The sequence below is a fragment of the Ranitomeya imitator genome, chromosome 5, assembly GCF_032444005.1.
Source record: "Ranitomeya imitator isolate aRanImi1 chromosome 5, aRanImi1.pri, whole genome shotgun sequence".
Lineage (NCBI taxonomy): Eukaryota > Metazoa > Chordata > Amphibia > Anura > Dendrobatidae > Ranitomeya > Ranitomeya imitator.
In genome coordinates, this window is record NC_091286.1 from 643,255,122 (window position 1) to 643,272,431 (window position 17,310).

Sequence of the window (17,310 nt, forward strand, 5' to 3'; positions counted from 1 at the left end):
TAAAATTGTTGGGGTCTGAACCAGACCCACGTGCCTCCTACAGACACTAAGCAAGAACTGGTTAGCGGAGATCCAGCAGGAGGCTGTATACTGCAGAGGAGAAGCTGAGAGCCAGCAGGAGGGTGTATACTGCAGGGGAGAGAACTTTCTTTGTATCACTTAGTGTCCTCCTAGTGACAGCAGCATAACACCACGGTCTGTGTCCCCCAATGTGGCGAAGGAGAAATACAGAATTCCCAGCAAACCTATCTTGCTGCAGATAACCTAGAATGTGTGCATTATGGACGGGCTTGTCTTGAACACCAATGCAGTTCTGATTTCACCATGTGACACCTCTGGGCATTTGGGGGGCTTTTTAATACGAGGAATGGAACTCGTGTTGTAAAGCAGTAGGTCATAATGACATGTTATCTTTAATAGCGATATGAAATCTATGGTAAGATGCAGTTGAGTCCGATAGACCACAGTGCAAGATTTGGACCTGGGCCCTTCTTTCATTTTGGATAGATGTATGGGTCCCTGTAGAGTTCTAAGTCCTATAAGGACAAACAAGTTTCACCCCCTCCCCCATTATGTAGTAATGTTCCCCATCCTGGTCTCCTTCCTGGTATACAGTATATGTCCCCCATTTCGTGCCCATCCTGGTATATATATATGTCCTCCGTTACGGTATATATGTTCTTCTTTCCTGGCCACATCCTGGTATATATACAGTTTACATACCCCGCCAGGATTTTTGCTTTCCTGGCCTTTTTTCAGAGAATATGAATGATAACAGCATAGTTAGTAGTTGGGTGAAGCCATTTATTGTCAAACTACCGTGTTTTCTTTTTTTAAATCATAATGACAACCCAAAACATCCAAATGACCCTGATCAAAAGTTCACATACCCTGGTGAATTTGGCCTGATAACATGCACAGAAGTTGACACAAATGGGTTTGCTTGTAATCAGTGTGTGCATAAAAGCTGAGTGAGCTTTGGGATCCAGACAGACTCTTGCATTTTTCATCCAGCCACTGACCTTTCTGGTTGTGTGAAAGCAAAAGAATTGTCAATGGATCTACGGGAAAATGTACTGTATAAAACAGGAAAGGGATACAAAAATCTATCCAAGTAATTGATAATGCCAGTCAGCAGCGTTGAAACTGTGATTAACAAATGGAAAATCAGGGGCTCTGTAAAAACAAAACTACGGTCAGGCACACCAACAAAAATGTCATCCACAACTGCCAGGAAAATTGTTCAGGATGCAAAGAAAAACTCATAAATAACATCAGCTGAAATACTGGACTCTCTGAAAACTAGCGGTGTGGCTGTTTCAAGATGCACAATAAGGAGGCATGGGCTGCATGGTCGAGTCGCCAGAAGAAAGCCATTACTGTACAAATGCCACAAAGTATCTAGCAAACAATACGCAAAACAGCACAGAGACAAGCCTCAAAACTTCTGGAACAAGGTAATTTGGAGTGATAAGACCAAAACCGGTTTTTACGTACCGGTAATAGGATTTTACAGAGTCCACGACAGCACCCACAACGAGAGAGGGGATCCGCCCACCTTCCAGACAGGAACCTACAGGTTAAAAAGGGGCGGTCCCCCTCGCCCTCCAGTTTGTGTTCCAGAGTACAAGGGTTACCGCCAATGAATCAGTACATGACAATATTATATTAAACAATACTAAATACCACCACCTCTATAGAGTGATCTCTAAGGCACACCTTCCAACAGAGTGCAGGAATAAGTAACTAAATACGGGGGGGAATGTATGGGTGCTGTCGTGGACTCTGTAAAATCCTATTACCGCTACGTAAAAACCGGTTTTCCTATCGCCACGACAGCACCCACAACGAGAGACTTTCAAAGACTATTTAACTGGGAGGGACCACAGCACTAAGTACTGAACGGCCAAACTGTAAGCTGGAATTAGCAGATAGATCAAGGCGATAGTGCTTATAAAAGGTGGAAGGTGATGACCAAGTTGCCGCCTTACATATCATTTCAATGGGGACATCCGCCTTCTCCGCCCAGGATGATGCCATGGCCCGAGTGGAGTGCGCCCTGATGCCTTCTGGTGGTGTTACTCCCCTGGCAGAATAGGCAAGACATATCGCTTCTCTAATCCATCTAGCGATAGAGTTCTTCGTGACACCAGAACCCTTTTTCCGATTCTGGAAAGAAACAAACAGAGCCCTACTCTGTCTCCAGCTTTGTGTCCTATCCAGGTATTCTAATATCGCCCTCTTTACATCTAGAGTATGATATTTTTTCTCCTCTTCTGAACCTGGATTTTCATAGAAAGATGGTAAATAAATCTCCTGACTTCTATGAAATTTAGTTGCTACTTTTGGTAAATATGCAGGATCGGGTTTTAGGACAATCTTATCCTGGAGAATTATTAGATAGGGAGGATCTACTGATAACGCATGTATATCACTGACCCTCCTGGCAGATGTTAATGCTAAGAGTAGAGCTGTTTTTAAGGTTAAATTTTTTATTGAAATAGAGTCTAATGGCTCGAACGGAGGTTCAGTCAACGCCTCAAGCACCAAATTTAAATCCCAAGGGGGTATTCTTACAATATGGATTGGGTTAGACCGCTGACATGCCTTAATAAATCTAGCAACCCATCTATTACCAGCTATATCACTGTTATATAGAGCTCCCAAGGCTGAAACATGAACTCTTAGAGTGTTGACTGCTAAACCCAATTCCCAGCCTTTCTGAAGGAATTCTAAAATAGCTGAAATCGGAGCCTTATCTCCTAATGGTTGCTGATAAAACAAAAGGAATTTTTTCCAAATTTTTGTGTAGATCTTTGTAGTGACCTCCTTTCTACTTTTCAATAAGGTATCTATTAAAGCATTAGAGAACCCCCTCTCCTTCAGAAGCTCCCTCTCAAGTTCCAAGCCGTTAAGTGAAGAGTCTCCAAATTTGGATGACGAAATGGCCCTTGAGAGAGGAGTTCCGGAACCACTGGCAACACCCAGGGATCGGTCACAGACATTGTCCTGAGGAGAGAGAACCAAGGCCTCCTGGGCCAGAAAGGGGCAATTAAGATCACTCTGGCTCTTTCCTCCCGGATTTTCCTGAGAACTATCGGAATCAGACACATTGGGGGAAAGGCAGATGCCAGCTGGAAGTCCCAACGGATCCGAAGGGAATCCACTATAAATGGTTGGTCTGCTATCTGTAAAGATGCGAACCTTCTGACCTTCCTGTTCTTTCTCGTAGCAAACAGATCTATTGTCGGCAACCCCCACAGATTGACTATCTGATCGAATATCTGATGGTTCAGGGCCCACTCTCCCTGACGAAGGGAATGGCGACTGAGGTAGTCCGCCTCTATATTGAGTTCCCCTTTTATATGAACTGCCGACAGGGATTGTAAGTGTTTCTCGGCCAGAGACAATATCTGTGCTGTAGTGGTCATCAGGGATCGAGATCTTGTCCCCCCCGATGATTGATGTAGGCTACCACAGTCATATTGTCTGTTTGTATCTGTACATGCATATTCCTCAGGGATGGTAGTAAGGAAAGAAGAGCCTGATTGACTGCCGTAAGCTCTCTTAGATTTGAGGAATTCTGGGACTCCTGAATCGACCATCGCCCTTGGGTTAGAATGTCTCCCATATGGGCTCCCCAACCGAACGGACTGGCATCTGTTGTAATTATGTTGTCCGGAGTGATGGTCCAGAGAACTCCTTTTGACAAATGTGCCGGACTGAGCCACCATCTCAGATCCTGAAGAGTGGCGGGTGATAATTTGAACCTTCTGCTCAGAGCACCGTGAAGATCTTTTTCTGCTTGAAGAACTTCGTATTGAAGTATTCGGGTATGAGCCTGAGCCCATCTTACCGCCGATATACACGCAGTCAAAGATCCTAGAAGCGACATTGCGTCTCTTAGACTTAAGTTTGGAGCTTTCCTTACAGCCGTGATCCTTTGAACGATCTTCCGCTTCTTCTCTTCTGGTAGGAAGGATGACTGATCTTCTGAGTCTAGAAGAACTCCTAGGAACATTTGACGTCTTGTGGGTTCCAGTTTTGACTTTTCCCAGTTGATAATCCATCCGAGCTCCTGTAGGGATGATATTATGGCATTTACCCTAGACGTACACTGATCAATTGAATTTCCTACTGTCAAAAAATCGCCTAGATAGGGCACCACAAGGGTCTCTCTCTCTCTGATATGTGCCATTACTTCTGAAACAACCTTAGTAAAAACTCTAGGTGCCATGGACAGGCCAAAGGGCATTGCCAAAAATTGAAAATGCTTAATTTGATGGTTTACCCATACTGCCATCCTGAGAAATTGCTGGTGATTTCTGTGAACTGGAAGATGGTAGTACGCATCTTTTAGATCCAAGACCGACATGTAGCACCTAGGAAACAAAAGCTTAGTTGTTGATTTAATGGATTCCATCTTAAAAGCGTGGTACTCAAGATATTTATTCAATTTACGTAAATTTATGATAGTCTTAAAGGACCCATCAGGTTTAGCGATTAAGAATAGCGGAGAATAAAAACCCGTCTTCTCCTGATGTTTTGGTACTTCTTCAATAACTCGCTTTGTAAGCAATTGTTGAATCTCTAATTCTAAGGCCTGTTGTTGGGCCGGAGTGTCCAGTGATGTTATCACAAACTGATCCGGGGGAGTTCTCAAAAATTCTGATTTTAATCCGGACTCAACCACCCCCATTATCCAGGCACTAGAAGTAATTTTTTTCCATCTATCTGAGAAGAACTTTAGTCTTCCGCCTACTGGTAGATCTGTCTTATCTGTAATTACGCCTACGTTTGAGAAAGATGAAGGGTTCTTATAGTATCCACCTTTCTTCTTATGATCTGATGTTTCCCAGTCGCGATTATATCCCTGCTGGTCTGGCTGGAATCTCCTGAAGGGCATGCGTCTTCGGAAGGCGTTCCTAAAAGTGGGATTAAACGTTTTAGGAAATCCCTTCTTCCTATCTTCTGCCTTTGCAAGGATGTCATCCAGCACCGGGCCGAATAGGTACTCCCCCCTACATGGAATGGAGCAAAGTTTGGCCTTAGCCTAGGCATCCCCCTTCCATGTCTTTAGCCCTAGAGCCCGTCTGGCTGCATTCGAAAGACCTGCCGATCTTGCGGCCAATTTCAGAGAATCAATTGAGGCGTCTGCTAGATAAGCTGCTCCTTCTCTGACCTGAGACAGGGAATTCAGCAACTTATCCCTGGGTACCTTCGCTTTAAGCTGCTCCTCCAGCTGAGTCACCCAGACCATTATTGATCTGGCCGTACAGGTGCCTGCGATAGCAGGCTTAAAGGCTCCAGATGATGACTCCCATAGTTTTTTAAGGAGCATGTCAGCCTTTCTGTCTGAAGGATCCTTGAGGAGCCCTACATCTTCTAATGGAAGTGAGGCTGTTTTTGAAGTAGAGGCTACTGCCGCATCTATTTTAGGAACCTTCATCCACTGTGATAAAGTGTCATCTTCAAAGGGGTACCTTCCTTTTGCAGCTGAAGGTAAAAACCCTTTATCCAGCTTGTCCCACTCCCGTTTGACCAGATCTTTAACAGAATCCACCACTGGGAAAGCTTTTCAACTTCTCTGGCTCAGCCCTGCGAACATGATCTCCTGGGTTGTTTTTGGTTCTTTACTCTCTGCAACCCCCATAGTTGCACGGACTGCCTTAATTAAGGTTTCCATACCATCCGTGGAAAAGCAAGGTCTTCCCTCCTCATCTGAAGAGGATGCCGAAGAACTTTCCGAACACTCGCCCTCTTGTACCGAAGGGCTGGAATCGGACACCAACTCCACACTGCTTTTTTCATGCCGTCTGGTTTTAAGGGATGATTTTATTTCTTCCCTAATTACCTCCCTCAGATCCGATACCCGGAGAGGGGCCTCTTCTTCTAACATACGACATATGCATAATTGGCATAACTTTTTAACATAGGTGTCAGGTAGAGGCTCTGTGCATACAGCACACTGCTTATGCTTGGATTTGGAGACCTTTTTCCCCTATAATAAAGCATAGTGTAGAAAACGGCTGTATCAGGCAATGGTCTACATATTACACTCACCACTGCTGAAAAAATGTAGAGTACCGGTTTTTGAGGGGGTGAGGCGCGACGTGACGCTGGTTTGCCAGGATCCTGCTGCCCACGTTCGCCGCTATGAGACCTGTGCTCTCCTGCCTGTCGGTGTTCAGCGTCTCCTGCCGAAGACATGTTGCCGCACACACATCTCACCTGAGCGCTGCTCCTTTTCAAAAGTCCCGCGCTCCTCCTCCCGGTCTCCTCCGGAAGTTGTTCACTCTACTTCCGGGTCATAAGCGCCGACCTGCTCCTGCAGCGTCGCGCGCGAGTGGACGACCCAGGACGGCGTGCCTTCCCCCGGGAACGCCACCGCTCCTTGCCAGACGAGGGGGGAAGCTGACACAAGACTTCCCCCGACGCTGCTTCCGGGCCCCCGACTGCCGTTCTCCCCGGACACCGCACAGAGGCTTGGCGGACCCGGGTAAGAGGAAACGACCTGTAGGCTCCCGCCGTCCGGACAGGAACCCAAACTGGAGGGCGAGGGGGACCGCCCCTTTTTAACCTGTAGGTTCCTGTCCGGAAGGTGGGCGGATCCCCTCTCTCGTTGTGGGTGCTGTCTTGGCGATAGGAAAATTGAACCTTTTGTCCACAACCAAAAACGTTACATTTGGAGAGAGGTCAACAAGGCCTATGATGAAAGGAACACCATTCCTACTGTACAGCATGGAGGTGGATCGCTGATGTTTTGGGGATGTGTGAGCTACAAAGGCACAGGAAACTTGGTGAAAGTTGAAGGAAAGATGAACGCAGCACGTTCTCAGCAAATACTGGAGGCAAATTTGCACTCATTAGCCCTGAAGCTGCGCATGGGACGTACTTGGACGCTCCAACATGACAACAATCCAAAAGGCAAGGTCGAGTCATTGGCTACAGCAGAACAAAGTGAAGGTTCTGCAGTGGTCATCTCAATATCATTGAGCCACTCTGGGGAGATCTCAAGCTTGCAGGTCATGCTAGACAGCCCAGGAATTTACAGGAACTGGAGGCTTTTTACCAAGAAGGGTGGGCAGCTTTACCATCTGAGAAAATAAAGAACCTCATCCACAACTACCACAAAAAACTTCAAGCTGTCACTGATGATAGAGGGGACAATACACGGTATGAAGAAATGGGGTATATGAACTTTTTATCAGGGTCATTTGGATGTTTTTGGTTGTCATGATTTAAAAACAGAAAACACAGAAGTTTGACAATAAATGGCTTCACCCAACCACTAACCATGAGTGGAGAAAAAGTTTTGGTGTTATCATTCATATTCTCTGAAAAAAAGACAAGAAAACAAACATTCTGCAGGGGTATGTAAACTTTTGAGCTTAACTGCATATATTATATACACATCCAGTTGAGGTTTGGACTGATGTCAGAGAGCCCCTCACACGCTGCGACCGCGATCATTACGCCCCTGGTAAAATGGTTTTCACTGGTTTTGAACCTAAAAAGGCTCTCCCACCAGCACCTCTTGCACATGTTCCATAACTATGCAATGTGATTATATATGGTCAGTGTAATCCAATAATCTCTTACCATAGTCTAGGATGGGGGTTGTCCTCTATGAACTGAGAGGCGTCTTCGATCCCAACTTTTTCAATTAACGCACGGCTGTCCCGCAGTGAACGGATTTCAAAGTTTATGATGTAATCCTTGTTAGGATGCTCAGGATCCTGAAAGAAAACTCGTTATATCCGAATTCTATCATTATGCACATGGCTGCTTTCAGGGAAGTTTACATACAGCGGATACCTATGGATACCATGATACATATATACTGCAGGCATACACGCAGCAAGTACCTTTAACAGTTCATCCAAGAGAACAGATTTTATCTCCAAGTCTTCGAAATTACAAATATATCCTGAAGTCTGAATGGGTTCCTAAAATCATTAAAAATGACTTGATAAGAAGCAGAGGAATATGTTATGCAGCTCTACACTCGACCACATCCAAGCCATTCTGAGAAATATTCAGGAACTAACCCGAAAGTGGTCTTGGGCTACGCAGCCAATACCATAGGCAGGAGAACAGCTATGAATCATTTACCTCTGGATCCAAGTTCCTGAACACATACATCCTAGTCTTCTCCATCATGGCAAACAGGTCTGGGTTGTCATTGGCCCACTTCATGTCCCAGACATCCTTACGCTCGAACTTCAGCTGCTCACCGATGATCTGCTGTCCGGAATCGTCTGTGAAGCGGGCCTCCAAGTCCAGAAACATGAGGACTCCGGAAATATCTATAACAGCTAGGCGGCTGGAAAAGGGAGGACAGAACAATGTGATAGTGGGACACTGCATTGTAATAAAGGAGTCACTGCTAGCAAATGAGTCCACCATAAAACCCCAACTGCAGCAGTAGTGATCGTCCAGGGGTCGGGGCACTGGTGAGACAACTAACCATAGGTCTATGCTTTCAAATTGGTGAGCGCATAAAGATGTAACATAATAAAAAAAAACCTTACCAGGATACAGTGCCTTGCGAAAGTATTCGGCCCCCTAGAACTTTTCAACCTTTTGCCACATGTCATGCTTCAAACAAAGATACCAAATGCATTTTTTGATGAAGAATCAACAACAAGGGGAACACAATTGTGAAGTTGAACGAAATTTATTGGTTATTTTAAATTTTTGTGGAAATTTAAAAACTGAAAAGTGGGGCGTGCAATATTATTTGGCCCCTTTAACTTAATACTTTGTTGCGCCACCTTTTGCTGCGATTACAGATGCATGTCACTTGGGGTATGTCTCTATCAGTTTTGTACATCGAGAGACAGAAATTCTTCCCCATTCTTCCTTGGCAAATAGCTCGAGCTCAGTGAGGTTTGATGGAGATCATTTGTGAACAGCAGTTTTCAGCTCTTTCCACAGATTCTCGATTGGATTGAGGTCTGGACTCTGACTTGGCCATTCTAACACCTGGATACGTTTATTTGTGAACCATTCCATTGTAGATTTTGCTTTATGTTTGGGATCATTGTCTTGTTGGAAGACAAATCTCCGTCCCAGCCTCAGGTCTTTTGCAATATAAACTATAAACTGTAGCATGGCTAAAGGGTGTGTAGTCGACGGGAGGTATGTGCCACATAAGTGCCTTGTTGCTGTAATGTAGCCCGGAGTATTTCTTTGTTGTACATAACCATGTATATATATGTGTTTCAGGACCTGTGGTCATGTCAGACCACATGGCTAATCATGTGATGGGTTACTGGGTGTGGTTAGCTCTATATAAGACAGGCTAATGCTTAACACAGCAAAGATGTGTGGAGGTGAAACCCTCCTGAGTGTGTACAGGCTCCGGGACTGAGCCTGTTGGACTGGACACTTCTTTTCCTGAGCTAAAGGCTATTTGTTTGCTGTTATTTTGCCATGTGGTTTATGAAGTAATAAACCCTGTGAACTTTTAAAGGAACGTGCCTCCTGAGTGTCAGCCGTCGCACCTGAGTGAGTGAAATCCCTACAATTGGTGGTAGACGTGCGGGCAGCGTTCCCAGCGGAAGACGTAAGTCTATTATTGAATGTCATGGTTCAAGTCTGTTGTAAGCCAGCAAGCATTGCCGGGGAAAATGGAGGACCTGCTGAAACACTTGGTCCAGTTGCAGTCACAGCAGGAGCAACGGCAGCAAGAGACCAACAGGCTGTTGATGCAGCAGATACAACAGAGCCAGCAGGAGCAACGGCAGCAGATGCAACAGAACCAGCAGGAGCAACGGCAGCAGATGCAGCTTCTGGCAACGGCCATCCAGGGCAGGACGAGCGCCCCAACCCCAGGTCTGGCTGATGACACCCACGTCCGGAAGACGGTAAGACGCGCATTGCAGAAAATGACTCCCGGGGATGATGTTAAGGCCTTCCTGACGGTGTTTGAGAGGGTCGCTGAGAGGGAAAAACTTCCGCCAGAGCAGTGGGCAGAGGTACTGGCACCATACCTGACGGGAGAACCCCAGAAGGCGTACTATGATTTGACCTTGCAGGATGCCAAAGAGTATCACAAATTGAAAGTTGAGATTCTCGCACGTTTGGGGGTGACACTGACTGTCAGGGCACAGCGAGTTCACTGCTGGGCCTATCACCGGGACAAACCGCCTCGCTCTCAAATGTTTGACCTGTTGCACCTGGTCCAGAAATGGCTGCAGCCAGAGTCGTGTACACCTGCATAGATGGTGGAACGAGTGATGATGGATCGGTTTGTGCATTCCCTTCCGAGGTCCATACAGACTTGGGTTGCCCAGGGTGATCCCCAGAATGCCGATGAGCTGATCGGACTGGTTGAGAGATACCAAGGGTTGGAAGGCTCCTCCGGGAGACAACCCATGCCGTACTGGAGGTCCCAGAAGGGAGCTGAGTCCCAAAAAGGGGTGGCGCGTCCAAGGTCACAAAGGGCGGGGGAGGTGGTGCCCAAGGTCCCTACGGATGATATTATTTGTTGGAGGTGCCACGGGCCAGGACATATAGCTGCCCTTTGTTCCCAGACCACTGAGCAGATGGACTGCAGCATGGGACGCCGTTGTTCATACTATGCGTATCCAGCCTGCAGTGTGAACTCTCCGCCCAATGAGGGACCTCAAGCGTGTCCTGTAAAGGTGAACGGTCGAGCAATAACGGCACTGTTAGACTCGGGGAGCCTAGTGACCCTGGTGAGGGCCACTTTTCCTCTCCATCTGCTCCCGGGAAAGAAGGTCGGAGTGCGGTGCATACATGGTGATGCAAAGGACTACCCTATGGCCAGGGTGGACATTGAAACGGCATGTGGCACTGAGTCCCACATAGTCGGCGTCGTGCAGGACTTGTTGCACCCTATAATTATTGGCCGGGATTTGTTTGTTTTGGGATTTGTGGGGAAAAGGTTCTGAGCTCCCTAGCAAGATTAGGGAACCAATGAACCCTGGAAGGGTGTCGCCACACCCGGAGTCAGACAGGTTTCCCTTTTGTGTTCTGGTTGGGGATGAGGAGGAAGTGTCCCCTGCATCTGACATTCTGGAGTTAGAGGTAACCGGTGAAAATTTTGGGACTGCCCAACATAGGGACCCCACTCTGAGGGAAGCTTTTAATAATGTCACAGTTATTGACGGGGTGGTACAGGAGCCGGAGGCAGACACAAGATTTCCCCATTTTCTGATGAGTGGGGAGTTGTTGTACCGGGTCACGAAAATAAGGGAGGAGTTAGTAGAGCAGTTGGTAGTGCCGGGTCCATATAGACGGAAGGTGTTGGACATGGCCCATTCACACATCTTGGGTGGACACCTAGGGGTGGAAAAACCGCAGGTAACGGGTTGTGCAGAGGTTCTATTGGCCTGGGTGTCACCGGGAAACAGTGCATATTGCAGGTCCTGCCCTACATGTCAACTAACTGCTCCCACTCCTCATTTCCGGAACCCCCTTGTGCCACTGCCCATTATTGAGGTGTCGTTCGAGAGAATTGCCATGGACTTGGTTGGTCCCTTAGTTAAATCAGCCCGGGGCCATCAGTATAGATTAGTCATCCTGGACTATACCACACGCTATCCTGAGGCAATTCCCTTGAGAAATTCTTCCTCGAAGAGTATAGCCCGCGAGTTGGTCCATGTCTTTTCCCGGACAGGTCTGCCGAAGGAGATCCTGACTGACCAGGGGACACCTTTCATGAGCAAGGTAATGAGGGAGTTATGCAAAGCCCTGAAAATCTCCCAGTTGAGGACCTCGGTGTACCATCCCCAGTCAGATGGCCTTGTTGAGAGATTTAACAAGACACTGAAGAGCATGCTGAGAAAAGCTATAGAGAAAGACGGTAGAGACTGGGATTGTCTCTTACCCTATCTGATGTTTTCCATTCGTGAAGTTCCACAGGCCTCCACAGGGTTCTCACCGTTTGAGCTTCTATATGGCCGACATCCACGAGGACTCCTAGATATAGCAAAGGAAACCTGGGAAGCCGAAGTCACACCTCACAGAAGCGTCATTGAGCATATGGCCCTGATGCAGCAGAGGATTGCAAAGGTGATGCCTATCGTGAAAGAACACCTCCTCCAGGCACAAGAAGCTCAGGCCAGAGTCTACAACCGGTCTGCAAGAGTGAGGCAGTTCAATCCGGGAGACCGAGTTCTTGTGTTAGTTCCGACGGTGGAAAGCAAGTTCTTGGCCAAATGGCAAGGGCCATATGAGGTTGTCGAGAAGCTTGGTGAAGTAAATTATAAAATTCACCAACCAGGAAGACGGAAACCATTCCAAGTATACCATGTCAACCTCATCAAGCCATGGCAAGATAGAGAGCCGGAAGTAACTCCATCTTTGTTAAGCAACCCAGAAGGTGAGGTTGGAGCGGTTACTATAGCGGAGACGCTATTGAAGACCCAGAAACAGCAGTCCCGGGAGTTACTCCAGAAAAACAGGGACCTGTTTTCAGAGTTGCCAGGACACACGAAGGTCATAGAGCATGAGGTCCTAACAGAGCCACATGTGCGGGTGAACGTGAAGCCCTATCGTATTCCTGAGGCTCGTCGAGAAGTTATCTCCAAGGAGGTGGAGCGTATGTTGAAGCTTGGAGTCATTGAGGAATCCAAGAGCGGCTGGTCGAGCCCAATTGTCCTGGTCCCAAAACCTGATGGAGAGTGGAGGTTTTGCAATGACTATTGGAAGTTGAATGAGGTCTCCAAGTTTGACGCTTATCCCATGCCCCGCGTTGATGAGCTCATTGAAAGGCTTGGGCACGCCAGATATATATCCACATTGGATTTGACAAAGGGGTATTGGCAGATCCCCATGGCACAGGAAGCCAAGGAAAAGACGGCCTTTTCGACACCTGAGGGATGCTTCCAGTATGTCCGGATGCCGTTTGGCCTACAGGGAGCTCCGGCGACCTTCCAGAGGGCTATGGATAGAGTCCTTGCACCCCATAAGGCTTACGCTGCTGCGTACCTAGATGATATCGTCATCTTTAGCCCGGACTGGGAGAGTCATCTGGAGAAAGTCCAAGCGCTGTTTGATGCTCTAAGAGAGGCGGGGTTTACAATAAACCCGAAGAAGTGTGCCTTGGGTAAAGAAGAAGCTAAATACCTAGGCTATATAGTGCGTCGTGGAGAAATAAAGCCCCAAATCAGGAAAGTGGAGGCAATCCAAACGTGGCCGAAACCACTTTCAAAAAAGCAAGTTAAAGCCTTTCTGGGAATCGTGGGATATTACAGGAGGTTCATCCCGAACTTCGCCACAGTGGCTGCGCCTCTGACTGATCTGCTGAAGGGGACAAAGTCAGTGATGGTTAAATGGTCCGAAGAGACAGAGTCAGCCTTCCAAGAGTTGAAAGGGGCTCTATGTAAGCAGCCCGTTCTGATGGCCCCAGACTTCAAGAAAGAATTTATTCTTCAGACAGATGCCTCAGATGTTGGGGTAGGAGCATTCCTTTCCCAAGAGCTACATGGGGAGGAGCATCCTGTTCTCTATCTGAGTAGAAAGCTGTCCTCATCTGAGAGGAACTACTCAATCGTAGAAAAAGAGTGTTTGGCCATAAAGTGGGCGGTGGACACGTTACAGTACTATCTGCATGGTCATAAATTCAGACTAATATCTGACCATGCCCCTTAGATGGATGAGGGAAACAAAGGGTAGAAATGCTAGGGTCACCCGTTGGTTCTTAGCCCTGCAGGACTTCAGTTTCCATGTGGAACATAGGGCCGGAAAGCTGCACGGTAATGCGGATGCCCTATCAAGAATCCCTTGTTTAGTGGGGGAAAGTGCCAAGCCCCACGGCTTTAGGCAGAGGGGGGGGGTATGTAGCATGGCTAAAGGGTGTGTAGTCGACGGGAGGTATGTGCCACATAAGTGCCTTGTTGCTGTAATGTAGCCCGGAGTATTTCTTTGTTGTACATAACCATGTATATATATGTGTTTCAGGACCTGTGGTGATGTCAGACCACATGGCTAATCATGTGATGGGTTACTGGGTGTGGTTAGCTCTATATAAGACAGGCTAATGCTTAACACAGCAGAGATGTGTGGAGGTGAAACCCTCCTGAGTGTGTACAGGCTCCGGGACTGAGCCTGTTGGACTGGACACTTCTTTTCCTGAGCTAAAGGCTATTTGTTTGCTGTTATTTTGCCATGTGGTTTATGAAGTAATAAACCCTGTGAACTTTTAAAGGAACGTGCCTCCTGAGTGTCAGCCGTCGCACCTGAGTGAGTGAAATCCCTACAAAACATAAGGATGAATGACCTCGGGGAGATCAAACATCCAACACCGCGGAGACACCATCACGTGTTTCTCAACGCAGTGATCCAGAACACGGACCCCATCCCTTATGGGAAATATGCACATGCATGTAGAAAAGCCACGGAGACACCATCACGTGTTTCTCAACGCAAGCAATAAATAGCCAGGTCTTTCACCGGGAAGGAACAACCACGGGAAAGGCAGCATCCAAAAAGGAAAACCACCTATGCCAAAACATGGTATCCATCCACAGACAGCTGTTTCGGGGTATTTGCCCCTCATCAGTGTGGAGTAGGAAACTGGCTATTAGGAGCAGTGCCTAGTAAAAGGACTATAAACTTTCCGACTCCACACTGATGAGGGGCAAATATCCCGAAACAGCTGTCTGTGGATGGATACCATGTTTTGGCATAGGTGGTTTTCCTTTTTGGATGCTGCCCTTCCCGTGGTTGTTCCTTCCCGGTGAAAGACCTGGCTATTTATTGCTTGCGTTGAGAAACACGTGATGGTGTCTCCGCGGCTTTTATACATGCATTTGCATATTTCCCATCAGGTCTTTTGCAGACTCCAATAGGTTTTCTTCAAGAATGATCCTGTATTTGGCTCCATCCATCTTCCCATCAATTTTAACCATCTTCCCTGTCCCTGCTGAAGAAAAGCAGGCCCAAACCATGATGCTGCCACCACCATGTTTGACAGTGGTGATGGTGTGTTCAGGGTGATGAGCTGTGTTGCCTTTGCACCGAACATATCGTTTGGCATTGTTGCCAAAAGTTCGATTTTGGTTTCATCTGACCAGAGCACCTTCTTCCACATGTTTGGTGTGTCTCCCAGGTGGCTTGTTGCAAACTTTAAATTACACTTTTTATGGATATCTTTGAGAAATGGCTTTCTTCTTGCCACTCTTCCATAAAGGCCATATTTGTGCAGTATACGACTGATTGCTGCCCTATGGACAGACTGTCCCACCTCAACTGTAGATCTCTGCAGTTCATCCAGAGTGATCATGGGCCTCTTGGCTGCATCTCTGATCAATCTTCTCCTTGTTTGAGATGAAAGTTTAGAGGGACGGCCGGGTCTTGGTAGATTTGCAGTGGTATGATACACCTTACATTTTAATATGATCGCTTGCACAGTGCTCCTTGGGATGTTTAAAGTTTTGGAAATCATTTTGTATCCAAATCCGGCTTTAAACTTCTCCACAACAGTATGACGGACCTGCCTGTTGTGTTCCTTGGTCTTCATGATGCTCCAAACAGAACCCTGAGACTATCACAGAGCAGGTGCATTTATACGGAGACTTGATTGCACACAGGTGGATTATATTTATCATCATTTTGGCATTTAGGACAACATTGGATCATTCAGAGATCCACAATGAACTTCTGGAGTGAGTTTGCTGCACTGAAAGTAAAGGGGCCGAATAATATTGCACGCCCTACCTTTCAGTTTTTGACTTTCCACAAAAACTTAAAATAACCAATAAATTTCGTTCAACTTCACAATTGTGTTCCACTTGTTGTTGACTCTTCACCAAAAATTTACATTTGGTATCTTTATGTTTGAAGCATGATATGTGGGAAAAGGTTGAAAAGTTCCAGGGAGCCGAATACTTTCGCAAGGCACTGTAGATGCACAATACACTTGACCTATTCTAATCATCAGCAGGTATCATACACCTGTCCTATTCTAGTGATCGGAGGGTATCAAACACCTGTCCTATTCTAGTGATCGGAGAGTATCAAACACCTGTCCTATTCTAGTGATCGGAGGGTATCATACACCTGTCCTATTCTAATGATCGGAGGGTATCATACACCTGTCCTATTCTAGTGATCGACAGGTATCATACACCTGTCCTATTCTAATGATCGGCAGGTATCATAGATCGGAGGGTATCATACACCTGTCCTATTCTAATGATCGGCAGGTATCATACACCTGTCCTATTCTAATGATCAGAGTGTATCATACACAACAAGGGGAAAAGGAGCGGCACAGCCCTTGAATCAGAGAAAAAAAGTGTGGCACACAACCAATGTGTATGGTAGTCTGAGAAATAGAAATTGAGGTGCAAATCCGCATGAAAAAAAAAGAGTCCAAGAGAAATCCAGCAAAAAAGAAAAAAGCAGATGCACTCACCAAATGCAGTTTCAAGCGTCCTTTATTTCAATACCAAGCGGTACAAACTTCACGGCACGGGGGAATGGAGAGTGAACAAGGAGAGTGCGGCAGATGAGACGACGGCCGTTTCGCGCTACATCAGAGCGCTTCTACGGGTCCATGAGTGTATCATACACCTGTCCTATTCTAATGATCGGAGTGCATCATACACCTGTCCTATTCTAATGATCAGAGTGCATCATACACCTGTCCTATTCTAATGATCGGAAATTATCATACACCTGTCCTATTCTAATGATCGGAGGGTATCATACACCTGTCCTATTCTAATGATCGGCAGGTATCATACACTTGTCCTATTCTAATGATCGGAGGGTATCATACACCTGTCCTATTCTAATGATCGGCAGGTATCATACACCTGTCCTACTCTAATGATCGGAGGGTATCATACACCTGTCCTACTCTAATGATCGGAGGGTATCATACACTTGTCCTATTCTAATGATCAGAGGGTATCATACACCTGTCCTAGTCTAATGATTGGCAGGTATCATACACCTGTCCTATTCTAGTGATCGGAGGGTATCATACACCTGTCCTATTCCAATGATCAGCAGGTATCATACACCTGTCCTATTCTAGTGATCGGCAGGTATCATACACCTGTCCTATTCTAATGATCGGAGGGTATCATACACCTGTCCTATTCTAATGATCGGCAGGTATCATACACCTGTCCTATTCTAATGATCGGAGGGTATCATACACCTGTCCTATTCTAATGATTGGCAGGTATCATACACCTGTCCTATTCTAATGATCAGAGTGTATCATACACAACAAGGGGAAAAGGAGCGGCACAGCCCTTGAATCAGAGAAAAAAAGTGTGGCACACAACCAATGTGTATGGTAGTCTGAGAAATAGAAATTGA

The 17,310-nt window shown here is 46.5% G+C and overlaps 1 protein-coding gene across 1 annotated transcript in view; it reads right to left on the minus strand.

Annotated features, from left to right (window-relative positions):
• WDR35 (WD repeat domain 35) overlaps positions 1 to 17,310 on the minus strand; it is a 176,478-nt gene that overhangs the window by 66,550 nt on the left and 92,618 nt on the right. Inside the window, exons 18-20 of the mRNA XM_069728136.1 lie at positions 8,116 to 8,326; positions 7,869 to 7,949; positions 7,603 to 7,739 (exon numbers count right to left, since the gene is read on the minus strand). Of these exons, the coding sequence (XP_069584237.1) occupies positions 7,603 to 7,739; positions 7,869 to 7,949; positions 8,116 to 8,326 (429 nt within the window). The remainder of the gene's footprint in view (positions 1 to 7,602; positions 7,740 to 7,868; positions 7,950 to 8,115; positions 8,327 to 17,310) is intronic.